This window comes from Entelurus aequoreus, linkage group LG03, assembly GCF_033978785.1.
Source record: "Entelurus aequoreus isolate RoL-2023_Sb linkage group LG03, RoL_Eaeq_v1.1, whole genome shotgun sequence".
Classification (NCBI taxonomy): Eukaryota; Metazoa; Chordata; class Actinopteri; order Syngnathiformes; family Syngnathidae; genus Entelurus; species Entelurus aequoreus.
In genome coordinates, this window is record NC_084733.1 from 11,598,462 (window position 1) to 11,612,216 (window position 13,755).

General features: G+C 40.8%; 1 protein-coding gene across 12 annotated transcripts in view; it reads left to right on the top strand.

Annotated features, from left to right (window-relative positions):
- The window catches only part of map4k5 (mitogen-activated protein kinase kinase kinase kinase 5), an 80,729-nt gene that overhangs the window by 39,909 nt on the left and 27,065 nt on the right, over positions 1–13,755 (top strand). For all 12 annotated transcript variants that reach the window (XM_062041202.1, XM_062041203.1, XM_062041201.1 and 9 more), the window contains exons 5-14: positions 3,119–3,183; positions 3,265–3,320; positions 3,387–3,434; positions 6,084–6,126; positions 6,225–6,297; positions 7,337–7,468; positions 9,507–9,569; positions 9,648–9,729; positions 9,816–9,932; positions 12,187–12,265. In XM_062041202.1, coding sequence (XP_061897186.1) covers positions 3,119–3,183; positions 3,265–3,320; positions 3,387–3,434; positions 6,084–6,126; positions 6,225–6,297; positions 7,337–7,468; positions 9,507–9,569; positions 9,648–9,729; positions 9,816–9,932; positions 12,187–12,265 — 758 coding nt within the window. The remainder of the gene's footprint in view (positions 1–3,118; positions 3,184–3,264; positions 3,321–3,386; positions 3,435–6,083; positions 6,127–6,224; positions 6,298–7,336; positions 7,469–9,506; positions 9,570–9,647; positions 9,730–9,815; positions 9,933–12,186; positions 12,266–13,755) is intronic.

Consider the following 13,755-nt stretch of genomic DNA (forward strand, 5'->3'; position numbering starts at 1 on the left):
GTAAGAGTCTGTGTTGTCCCAGTTCTCTACAGGCGTCTGTGTATCCAAATCAAAAGTCCTCCTGGTTAGAGTCTCTGTTATCCGAGTTCTTCCATCTTGACTGCATCTTTCGGGAATGTAAACAAAGAAGCGCCGGCTGTGTACTGTTGTGGCTGACTACGTTCGAAAAATACGTCCATTTCGCACCGACAACTTTCTTCTTTGCTTGCTCGGCTTCCTTCTCCATAATGCAATGAACATGATTGAAACAGATTCACGAACACAGATGTCCAGAATACTGTGGAATTATGAAATGAAAACAGAGCTTTTTCGTATCGGCTTCAATGTGGAAGGCATACCCGTGTTCGTCGGGCTACGTCACACGCATACGTCATCCTCAGAGGCGTTTCGAACCGGAAGTTTAGCGGCAAATTTAAAATGTCACTTTATAAGTTAACCCGGCCGTATTGGCATGTGTTATAATGTTAAGATTTCATCATTGATATATAAACTATCAGACTGCGTGGTCGGTAGTAGTGGGTTTCAGTAGGCCTTTAAAATGTAATATAGGAAATTATCGGTATCGGTTTCAACCTCCCGATTTTCCCGGGAGACTCCCGAATTTCAGTGCCCCTCCCGAAAATCTCCCGTGGCAATCATTCCACCGATTTCCACCCGGACAACATTATTGGGGGCGTGCCTTAAAGGCACTGCCTTTAGCGTCCTCTACAACCTGTCGTCACGTCCCCTTTTCCTCCATACAAACATCGTGCCGGCCCAGTCACATAATATATGCGGTTTCTACACACACATAAGTGAATGCAAGGCAAAATTGATCAACAGCCATACAGGTCACACTGAGGGTGGCCGTATAAACAACTTTAACATTGTTATAAATATGCGCCACACTGTGAACCCACACCAAACAAGAATGACAAACACATTTCGGGAGAACATCCGCACTGTAACACAACATAAACACAACAGAACAAATACCCAGAACCCCTTGCAGCACTAACTCTTCTGGTACGCTACAATATACACCCCCCCACACACACACCTCAACCCCGCAGGCCACGCCCCCCCACAGTGTGAACTATTTCTCTACCACTCCACACCATCAGTTAACACAGTCACATTCCCGCAATGAAATACTTGTACATTGTTTCCCATAAACTGCCAAGATACCTGTGGCGGTGGGGGCGTGGTCACCATGACATCATCGAGTAATTTGCATAATGTACTACAATGATATGATTTTCTGTAAAAAGGCTCAAAAAATGTATACTTACTAATTAATAATAACAGTTTTGTTTTAAACGTCCATCCATCCATCCATCCATCCATTTTACAATATAATTACAACACTTTATGTACATATTTATATACAGATTTGAACAATAAGTTATTCACTGAAATATATTTATTAATTGTGGTTCTTACAAAAAATATATCTTATAAAATATAAAAGCTAAAATGTCTCTTAAAGCTCTGCCCCTTTAATTAGTGCATACTAAATAGTTTAACTTTAGCCTACTACTACAACCATATTATTTACCAGCAACATAAAGTGAAACAGAGGCAGAGGTGTCCTGCCACAGTCAGTAACAAATAAACAGAAAACAGTAGTGGTCAAATACAAATAAGGCAACAAGAGAAGTATCCTACACTTCTCTTTTGTAAAGTAAATCTGAACAGCCTGTATGGGCATCTACATCAACTATATGATTTGCCTAAGAAGCTGGACAGGACAAAAAAAAAAAGTTAAAAAAAATATATATATTTTTTTTATTTGTGGCGGACGTAATACTTTCGTGGCGGGCCGCCACAAATAAATTAATGTGTGGGAAACACTGTTGCATGTTGACGCACGGTGAAGTACATCTGCAAATGGAACATCTGTGTGGAGTTTCTACCCGTGCTTGCAAGCGTTTTACTCATCCCATATTGTATAGACTCAAAATGTATTTGTATATACCGTATTTCCTTGAATAGCCGCAGGGGCGTTAATTAATTTAAAACCTCCTGTCACACCTGCGTTTACCGGAAACCGGCGGGATGGCCGTGCATGCGGTAATTATTTTAAAACCTCTTCTCACTCCGGCGTTTACCAAAAGGAATCCATAAAATTTAGGCGTGCGCTTTGAGTGTGATGTAAGCATACCATCATGAAAAGCACATTTAATTAAAAAAAACGTTATTATGGTCTTACCTGTACTTATAAATGGAGTCCATTTGCAGCTCCTTCTGACCAAAAGCATCGATAACTTGTTTATAGAAGTCTTCCTTATTTTCTTTCTTCAGTTTTAAAAGTCTCTGTTTCGATGGAGATATTCCTTTAATTATTACCTCCTGCTTCGATTGAAAGTCCAGTTTAGAAAACTGTTTTATTTTAGATACCGGTATGTAATCCTCCATGTTAAAAGTTCAGACAGAGGGACAAAATAAATCTCTTGCTGCGTGTGTTCACTTCTTCTGCAGTACAGGAAGTCGCAAGAAGGATCACTAGCGCGGCAGCGCCCTCTACCACCAGGAGGCGGGAGTCATTTAATGACTTATACAGTATTTCACACACGCAGCTACGGTATATTAATAAAACATAGCTGCTTACTGTTCTCTTTAGCATACTGTACCGGTATTCAATAGCTTGGACCTTAAATCCTACTGAAAAGCTCTTTATCTTTTTTCCTTTGTGCGATTGTAAACTACTGAAAGCTCTTCCTCCATTTTGAAAATGAGGACAGATGCGTCACTCGTGACGTAACGAATTTGACCCGGTGGAAGTTCTAGCCATATGCTAAATATTTTGCGAAACGAGTTTGACCCGGCGAAAATTATAGACATGCGATAATAAAATTAATATTTTGCGAAACGAATTTGATCCAGCTTCAATAATAAACCGGCGATAAGGCCAAGCATGCGTTAATTATTTTGAGAAACGAGTTTGACCCGGCAGTAATTCTAGACGTGCGAATACTATATTCCCTGCGCCAATTCAAGGAAATACGGTATGTGATCTGTGATATGGTGTATCCAGCTGGGTTATCAATCGTCAATTAAAATGTATTTACTTGGCCCTTAATCACGCGTGTCTCAAAGGGCTTCACAAACTCAAAACAAATTTCTCTGCTCTTTTCAGCCGAGAGAAGCTTTGGATATGCATGGAGTACTGCGGCGGAGGATCCCTGCAGGACATTTATCACGGTGAACATCAGATTTGATGTGTAAAATCACATGTAGGTATCACATCCCAGCACTCACACGATGATCTGCTGCCTGTTGCAGTGACGGGTCCTTTGTCAGAGACGCAGATTGCGTACGTCAGCCGGGAGACCTTACAGGTAAAAGCCCGTTTCAAACCTTTTCGAATCCATTTTGAACGATTACTGACTTGATATCCGTTGCAGGGTTTGGAATACCTGCACAGCAAGGGGAAGATGCACCGAGACATCAAGGTATGACATTGTTCCACGGGCCACGTTTTCAGAACGCTTAGCCAACTTGTATACAGTGTCAACGCAAAACCATTTTTTTTACCTCACCTAATGGCGAGATAAGGTTGGCTTTGGTAGTATTAAGCATGGTATTGGGTACGTTTCTTGAATGTTACAGTACCAATTTACGGTACCTGGGAATCAAAACCAGTACTCAACGGTACCAATTTTCAGCATTTGTGTTGCAACTGACTATTTTTATATTGAACCAGTCATTGATCATCTTGATTAGTCGACTAATCAAATTATGAACCATAATCCTATTCAGTGGCTCTAATTTAGCCATCTGCTTTTAGATTTCAGTTTAAGATATTTTTAGGCATATGCCAACTAACACAGATGACTAATTTATTCATAAATATTTATTTATACTGTAACTGTGCTGCTCATTAGGCAGTTACAAAAAACTAAATAACTGAATTTTTGTCCATAAAAAAAAAAGCAAGGACAGGCCCGGTGCTGACAATCAGTGTTGGGTTAGTTACTGAAAACCAGTAACTAGTTACAGTTACTAGTTACTTTATTTCAAAAGTAACTCAGTTACTTACACCAAAAAGTAATGCGTTACTGTGAAAAGTAACTATTTAGTTACTTCTTTTTTTTTAAAGCTCCCATTAATGCCCTTTTAGCCTTCATTTCAGTACTGTTATTGCACTGGAGAATAATACAATCTGTTGATCAAATTGACATGCGTTTGCATCACTGAACTCTGCTAAGCAATGTGGTCTACATACAACACACAAAGACAAAGATATGTTTCAAAGGGCCAATTTATTTCAGGCCAGAACAAATTGACAAAACTATTTTAAATAGCTGCAACATAACATATAATGTGGGCGGTATAGCTCGGTTGGTAGAGCGGCCGTGCCAGCAATTTGAGGGTTGCAGGTTCGATCCCCGCTTCCGCCGTCCTAGTCGCTGCCGTTGTGTCTTTGGGCAAGACACTTTACCCACCTGCTCCCAGTGCCACCCACACTGGTTTAAATGTAACTTAGATATTGGGTTTCACTATGTAAAGCGCTTTGAGTCACTAGAGAAAAGCGCTATATAAATATAATTCACTTCACTTCACTTCATACATAAGTAACAAACAGCATAATAACAACATAGCTGTAAAGCAAGGAAGGCACACACTACATACACAAAGCCTAACCAGGCGTTTTTTTCTCAAGGATTTCTGAAACAAAATCATGTCTGAAGCCCAGAACACTCTACGCATTTCCCCAGTTTTAGTTTAGAGAAAAGGAAAGATTGGCCTGGCCCACTAGGATCCCTCTTTATGTTTGTGAACGTTATAGTCTATACATTTAGAGTGATGTGATACCTTCAGTGCTGAATGATGAGCAGAGGCAGAGTTAATCCTTAAGTGGTGGTGGTGGAGGGGAAGTGGCATCGGAGTCTGTGTCTCTCTTTACTAGCTTCAGCGAAGCATGTTGCTTTTGTAGCTGTTTCAGCAGATTTGAATTGCTGTTTTGGGCAGTAGATGGGATCTTTGATCCAAGACACAACTTACATTTAACTAAAATGTTATTTTCTTTGTGCTCGACAAAAGAAAAGTAGTGAGAATATCTATTATCTACATGTTAACAAACTCGAGTCCAGCTCCGCCATGATCAGACACGCCCCCCCCCCCCCCTTCCTCTCCCTCCCCAAACCCACACCCTCACCCAGACACACACAGAGCGCGCGTCTCTCTTCTCCGGCTTGTGACACAAGAAGAATCAGAAGGACGACACCGCAGTGCTCCAATAAAACACACTCAGATTTTCTGTTTCTAACCGATACTACATAAAAAATAACGTAAAATAATGCAGTAACGCATGAGTTACTGAATATAAAAAATAACGCGTTAGATTACTAGTTACCGCCGAAACTAAAGGCGTTACATTTACTTTGTTACTTTGTAACGCGTTAGTCCCAACACTGCTGACAGTATAGTGTCAGCACCGGGCAATATAGTGTATATTGGACAATTTGTTTGCTTTCTTTTTTTAAACAGCTCAAGAAGAAATGGACACAAACACTCTTACAGACAGACACACACATACTGTCTCTCATACAAACACACCTACTGTCTCACGCAGGCCTACGACTTCTGACACTGGCTCACTTTAAAAACTAACCTACTATAAATGACAATATAAATAATGGCTTGGGTGTACGGGTCGGCAAGGTTCTTTGTCCACTTCTGCACAGTGTTTGTTACCACATGTGACTGCGGCGCCGGTGCCTTTACCTCACGACAATGAGGGCCAAACCTCTGCTGGCCCTGACGTCTTCCCAAAGGTTTGATGTAAATCAAGCACATATGTCCCACACTGCATCACGGCTGTGCTCGCGTTGACCCCGCTATCCCAGGGCTGGCCCCCCGGCCCGGTGTGTTATCCTAGGCGGGTCAGGGCCGCACCTATTATCTTTGCTGGGCTCTACGCGGCGAGCACTTCCTGTTTCCTCTAGTATTAGCTGCAGGATGCCATCGGAGGAGGCCGCCAACAGAAACATTGTCGTAAAGCAGCGTTAAGATCACTTCTGCGACATGTTTCTTCAAATTGTTTGCAAAGTGTAATTAGTCAGCCTTATCAGGAAATAACTGCGTGTGTGCGCTTGCAGGGAGCCAACATACTTTTCACAAATGACGGAGACGTGAAATTAGGTAAGTCTCTTGCACATCTTCATGCCTCGGCCTTTTTACTAAACCTGAAAGTCCTTTTCCATAATCTCAAAACTTTGCTCCCCATGTGTCTGATGCAGCTGATTTTGGCGTAGCGGCAAAAATAACAGCCACCATCGCCAAGAGGAAGTCTTTTATCGGGACGCCTTACTGGTGAGTACGTCGCCATCTCAAACAAGGCTTTGTGAAGTAGGTCGTGGCGCCATGTTTAGTTGTCCTCCGTGGAGTGGTCTCAGGCGAACCATCTGCTCCTTAATGTGGACAAGACCAAGGAGCTGGTTATCGACTTCAGGATGAGAATGACCCCGGTGTAGCCCATCAAGATCCAGGGCCGCGAGGTGGCAGTAGTGGGGCAGTACAAGTACCTGGGAGTCCACTTGAACAGCAGACTGGACTGGAAGGACAACTGCAAAGCTGTTTCCAAGAAGGGCATGAACAGACTCTTTTTTCCTGAGGAAGCTTAGGTCCTTTAATGTGTGCAGCAAGCTGTTGGAGATCTTTTATCAGTCTGTTGTGGCCAGTGCACTGTACTTTGCAGTGGTTGGTTGGGGCAGCAGCACCAGCAAAAGGGACTTAAACTGGATTGACAAACTGACCCGGAAAGCTGGCCAAACTATTGGCACGCAGTTGGAGGCGTTTGTGTCAGTGAGGGACAGGAGGACACTGGACAAACTGCTGGCCATCATGGACAATCCTGCCCACCCACTCCACCTGACAATTAAGGGACAGCAGAGTTCATACTCCAACAGACTCCTTCAGCTTCGTTCCCACAGTGTTCGATTCAAGAACTCCTTCATTGCACACTCCATCCAGCTGTCACTCGCCATACAGCAATAGATGATATTTGTCTATTACCTGACACCTTCTATGTTTGCTACTTATCTTTGTTTATAATGTCTATTTTCTGCTGGATTTACTCTAGTGTATGCTGCAGCTGTTACATATACTGTAATATTGTACATGGTCATTGTTATATATTGTATATATGATATAAACATATAATATATCAGTATATATCCTATACTGTACATACATTATGTAAATATTACGTATATATGTTATTTTATATTGCTTTTAGTCTATTTTATACCTGCATTGCCCTTTCCCTCCTTTGTAACTGAGCTACTGTGTGGAACAATTTTCCTTGTGGATCAATAAAGTTTGTCTAAGTCTATGATGCTATTTTGTGCAGGATGGCTCCAGAAGTGGCAGCAGTGGAGAAAAATGGCGGCTACAACCAGCTGTGTGACATCTGGGCTGTGGGCATCACGTCCATCGAGCTGGCCGAGTTACAGCCGCCTATGTTTGACCTGCACCCCATGAGGTAACGCAGCAGGCTTCCCTCTGACAGCGCATACATGAGCATTTACTGCAACTTCACTGACCCTTTGAGTAATTACGTAAAACAGTACTAAAAGGGAACTGCACCTTTTCTGGAATGTTGTCTTAACATTCCCAATCCTTATGTACAACAAAAACATACAGTACAGGTCAAAAGTTTGGACACATCTTCTCATTCAATGGGTTTTCTGTATTTCATGACTAATTACATTGTCACTGAAGGCATCAAAACTATGAATGAACACATGTGGAGTTATGCACTTAACAAAAAAGTAGAGATGTCCGATAATGTCGGACTGCCGATGAGCCGATAAATGCTTTAAAATGTAATATCGAAAAATTATCGGTATCTGCTTCAAAAAGTAAAATATATGACTAAAACACCGCTGTACGGAGTGGTACACGGACGTAGGGAGAAGTACAGAGCACCAATAAACCTTAAAGGCACTGCCTTTGCGCGCCGGCCCAATCAAACAATATCTACGTTTTTTCCCACACACAAGCGAATGCAATGCATACTTGGTCAACACCCATACAGGTCACACTGAGGGTGGCCGTATAAACAACTTTAACACTGTTACAAATATGCGCCACACTGTGAACCCACACCAAACAAGAATGACAAACACATTTCGGGAGAACATCCGCACCGTAACACAACATAAACACAACAGCACAAATACCCAGAACCCCTTGCAGCACTAACTCTTCCGGGACGCTATAATATACATATAAAGATGCACTAAAAACATCCAAAAGCCTCCATCATTGTTTTATATACATGCATAAATATATAATGTAGTAACAAGCACATTCATAACATATATTGTTTACCTATTTTGCTCATTTTAGGCATATGGCGGCACATCACAACATTCGCTTTTCCTTTCAACAACAAACACTAAGCATCATGTAGCACTATTGCCAAGTGCTGAACAAGAAATACAAACTACAAACAAAACAAAAAAAATCACTTACTGTACATTGTCTGCTCTCACTGGGATGTCGACTAATGGCGTGTCCGTAGCTTCCCGTCTGGTGAAGAATTAATCCTAATCCTAACGAAAGATTACATTTTTTTGTACAAACCAGCGTCTTTTTGTGCCTTTCTCGCCAACTCCGTGTATAAGTTGAATGTCAAAGTTGACCAACTTGTCAGTTTTTGGTTACAACGTTCTACTATTCAGGTGAGAGGCATGATTTATAAATGTGTGAATGCTTCAAAAATTCACACAATCACCATGTTCATTCAATACACACCGTTTTAATTTCAAAATGTTCAGCCCAATCAGGAATCGTTGGGACTTCTTCAACAATTTTGTGAAGTATTCCCTAATGTCCCACAATTTCCAGTTTCTCGTGATTTTTTTTTTTTAAACTTCCTTAATTTCTGCATTTTTTAAAATTATTCAAACCATTCCAACTTCAACGCTTTCAACTCATCCTTGTAATTGAAACTGGCAAATTTTCAAATTCCAAATGTTTTACCCAAAGCCCTAGTTCCACCCTTTTTTCTTTTGGTTTCATTGTCCGCATTGTTTTGGTAATTCCAACCATTCCACCATCAAAACATTCCAATTACTCAGGACATCAAACGTACCTATTTTATTTTTCGAGAAAATTCCCAGTTTAGCATGCTAACGTTTTTATATTAGCATTTAAGCTAGTTATGAACGTTTGACTCTTAAAATCACGGATTTTGTTACTTGAAACCATCTTAGAAGTATGCTGGCTGTTCTCCTTTAGCATGTTAATGTATGGACGGAATAGTGTATTCCCATTAGCTGCATTGTTAGCCACCTTGTACTCGCCATATTTTACGATTTAGAATGCATAAATAAAAAAACATTTGCGTTCTTGTCTTACATATGTTGTGAATGATGGGCAGAATAAAAAAAAAAGTGCAGTTTCCGTTCAAAGTTAAATTAGTACAATTAAGAGAACATTTTGAATTATGACATGCAAATGAGTGTAACGTTCAGGTGAAAATTGCATATTAAATGACAACCTTGTGTTTTTAGGGCCTTGTTTTTGATGTCAAAGAGCAGCTTCCAGCCTCCCAAGCTAAAAGACAAAAACAAATGGTGAGTGGTCGCACCCATCAGAGTGTGACATCGCCTTACCGAAGAGAATGTTGTGACCGATTCTAATCCAATACTCAGGTCTGCGACCTTCCATAACTTTGTCAAAGTGTCTCTGAATAAGAACCCCAAGAAGAGGCCCACAGCAGAAAAGCTCCTCACAGTGATTCAATTACAATTATTTTTTTTATGATGCTAAATTCTACACTCTGTGTGTTATAACTTGTGGTTGTGTGTTGCTCCCCACAGCACGTGTTTGTGGGGCAGACGGGTTTAACAAGGAGACTGGCCGTCGACCTCATGGACAAGATGAACAACCCAGACAGCCACCAGCTTTTCAGCGAGGTGGACGATGACGACCTCGAGGTAAACCTCCCGCCGCGTAATTTACATACAAATATTGAAGTTCCATGTTCTTGAATTTAGACATTTTTAAAGTGCTTTGATTAAGTCGTAGCTTTAATGCTAATGAGCTGTGTGTTTTCAAAAAGCGGTGTTGTTTCACTAGTTCCATATACAGTGAAACCTCGATTTACAACCTTAATTGGTTCTTTGAAGAGTTGGTAATCGAAAAGTTTGTATAGTGAAGCAAATTTCTCCATAAGAAAGAATGTAAATATGAATCATGGGTTCCTACATTGACAAAAATCTATATTTTAATAAAAGGTTGTACACAATATAAAGTGCTACACAGTATTGTTCATCAAACAAACATAACAAGGCGATGCTGGGTCAACAAGCTCTATTAACAAGCCAAAACAACAACAACAAGCCCAACTGTCCTGTATGCGCTGCTCTGCCAACACGCCACTTGCACACACAAATAGGGTTGGGTATCGAGTATCGATTGGAACCGGGACTAACTTTCCGATTCTCCCGGACCCGTTCAAAAGTTTAAATTTCGATTCCTAGTTTCGATACCCAGTCCGCCGACCGGAAAAAAAGAATAAGTCCGCCGACGGGAAGAAGAAGCCGCTGAACACCAACGAAGAAGCGCCCACCGCCGGAAGTGTTAGCATAGCCGAGCCTATGTAGCCGAGCGAGTCAGTCAAGCATGGATAGCGGGTGTCGGCGGTCGAAAGTGTGGCTTTGCTTTACTAAAAAAAATGAAATATCTGCGAAATGTAACACGCGCGACAGGACTATTTCGTGCTTAGGAGGGTGCACGTCGAACATGATGAAGCACCTCCGAGTTCCTGGAGTACATATAAATGCGTGTCCCGTCTTCGACGCGCTGCGCCAACTGTCCTCCTCTGCCTCTTCCTCTGGCTTCGACGCCCAGCCTGGCACCTCGGTGACTGCACTGCAGTCCGAATCCGGTAAGTAAAACAATATATATGCAATAAATAATGTGTTTTGCGCCAACGTTGAGGCAGCTAACAAATTAGCCCGCGTATTTTTTCATAGACAATTTACAACCTGCTAGCCAGGCTCCGCGATGTGCTCTTTCCTGCAGCATCATACACTTATGTGTAAATGTGTTTTCGTGAGGTTTTCAAAAATAAAGCTCTCTTGAGGAAAGTGTACCCCTGGGAAAATGTATTCATAATTTATAATATTTATATTCAAGTTCATAGATTTGATATTTATATTCTAGTTGAAAACAGCCCTGTGAGGAATTTATAGTAAAGTTCATAAAAAGTTAATAGAATTAAAATTGATGGAGAATGTCAGACTATTTCATTCAGAAAGACTGTAGGTTAGCTAGCTCATTTAAAATATCCTAAACTTTTTTTTGACCCTGCCTCTTAAAAGAATCGGAATCGAGAATCGCCAGGAATCGGAATAAAGAACCGGAATCGGAATCGTTCGAATTCAAACGATACCCAACCCTACAAATGTCCCTTTGGTGCCCTCACAAACGAACGGGACTCCCAAAAATCTTAAATTTTATCACACATATTGCCACAATAATAAACATTTAAAACAATAAAATTCACTTAACATTTTCATCGACAAATAGCAGCTGACGAGAGGAGAAAAAGGCGCAGAGAGGGGTAAAAAGAAGGGGAAGGAGCTGTGTGTGTGTGCTCTTGGAAGAGACGCCTCTGAAAGACAGCTAGTGTCTTTTCCTCCGTTGTGAAGTAAGTCCGCTTTGGCATATTTTTCCAGAAAAGTCCAGTCTCATCACAATTAAAAATTTAAAAATGTGTTGTGGTACGAAGCCTGCTTCTCAATCTCCTTAATACAAGCAAACACAAAGAGGCTGCCAGGGGGACACTGAATGAATGAAACGTGCACACCGTTTGCGGCACAGTACACATGTTGGTTTGGTGGCCCACCACTTCGTTTACTTTCTTTCAGAAGTCACGTGACTGAATATAACCTATTACATACGGCAACGTAACATTAAGGAGTGAAACAGGAGGACACATGCTTCCCAAAATGTGTTGCCAGAGACGTTTCAAGAGATTGTGTTAAAATGTTTAATGCTTAATTCACGTTTACATGTTCATTTTGACATTGCTACTAATGATATATTTCAGAAGTATAATGTTTTACTATATGCTGAGGTCTAATAAAAAAGGAGCTGGAGGCAGAAAATGTCCCCCGGGCACTTTGGACGCTGCAAGCCTAAGAAATATTTTAAAATTATTATTGTATGTTCTCTCACTTTCAGCCCGCCATTGCGGTCAGACACACCATCCGCTCCACCAACAAGAAAGCTCGAGCAGAGAGGACGCGCTCAGAGATGGACTGTAAGTACACCAAAACAATGACTGAGTCCAACTGTAGCCCTAATCTGTACCCTCATTGGTCAGCGGGGTCATCATCCCAGCTGTTAAGCTCAATAGACAGCTCTTCTGCTAATTCAACAGCACCTATCTGTCTGTGTGTTTGTGTGTGTGTGTGCAAAAAAGCAGAATAGAAAGTGATCAATCCTCCCAAGTTCTGTAGTACAGTGCATCCGGAAAGTATTTATAGCGCTTCACTTTTTGTTATGTTACAGCTAGGGATGTCCGATAATGGCTTTTTGCCGATATCCGATATTCCGATATCCGATATTCCGATATCGTCCAACTCTTTAATTACCGATATCAACCGATATATGCAGTCGTGGAATTAACACATTATTATGCCTAATTTGGACAACCATGTATGGTGAAGATAAGGTACTTTTTAAAAAAAATAATAAAATAAGATAACTAAATTAAAAACATTTTCTTGAATAAAAAAGAAAGTAAAACAATATAAAAACAGTTACATAGAAACTAGTAATTAATGAAAATGAGTAAAATTAACTGTTAAAGGTTAGTACTATTAGTGGACCAGCAGCACGCACAATCATGTGTGCTTACAGACTGTATCCCTTGCAGACTGTATTGATATATATTGATATATAATGTAGGAACCAGAATATTGATAACAGAAAGAAATGGGGGGAGGGAGGTTTTTTGGGTTGGTGCACTAATTGTAAGTGTATCTTGTGTTTTTTATGTTGATTTAATTTAAAAAATAAAAAAAAATAAAAAAAACCCGATACAGATAATAAAAAAACAGATACCGATAATTTCCGATATTACATTTTAACGCATTTATCGGACATCCCTAGTTACAGCCTTACTCCAAAACAGAATAAAATCATTGTTGTCCTCAAAATTCTACACACAAAACCTCGTAATGACAATGTATAATTTTGTCGTAGAATTGTTTGTAAATGTATTTAAAACATTCATTAAAAAAATCTACTTAGAAATCAAATGTACATCAATATTTGCCACCTTTGCCATGAAGCTCAAAAGTGAATTCAGGGGCATCTTCTTCCTTCAACTGATCATCTTTGAGATGTTCAGGCAGCTTAATTGGAGTCCACCTGTGGTAAATTCAATTGGTTGGACATGATTTGGAAAAGTACACACCTGTCTATTTGTAAAGGTCTGACACATGACAGAGCACAAACCAAGCATGAAGTCGAAGGAATTGTCTGCAGACCTCTGAGGATTTTCTCGAAGCACAAATCTGGGGAAGAGTACAGGAAAATATCTGCTGCCTTAAAGGTCCGAATGAGCACAGTAGCTTCCATCATCTGTATATGGAAGAAGCTTGGAACCACCAGGACTCTTCCTAGAGCTGGCCGGCTGTCTAAACACGCTCCAAGGTTTCTCATAGTCATTCACATCGACGTCCCACTGGGGTGAGTTTTCCTTGCCCTTATGTGGGCTCTGTACCGAGGATGTTGTTGTGGCTT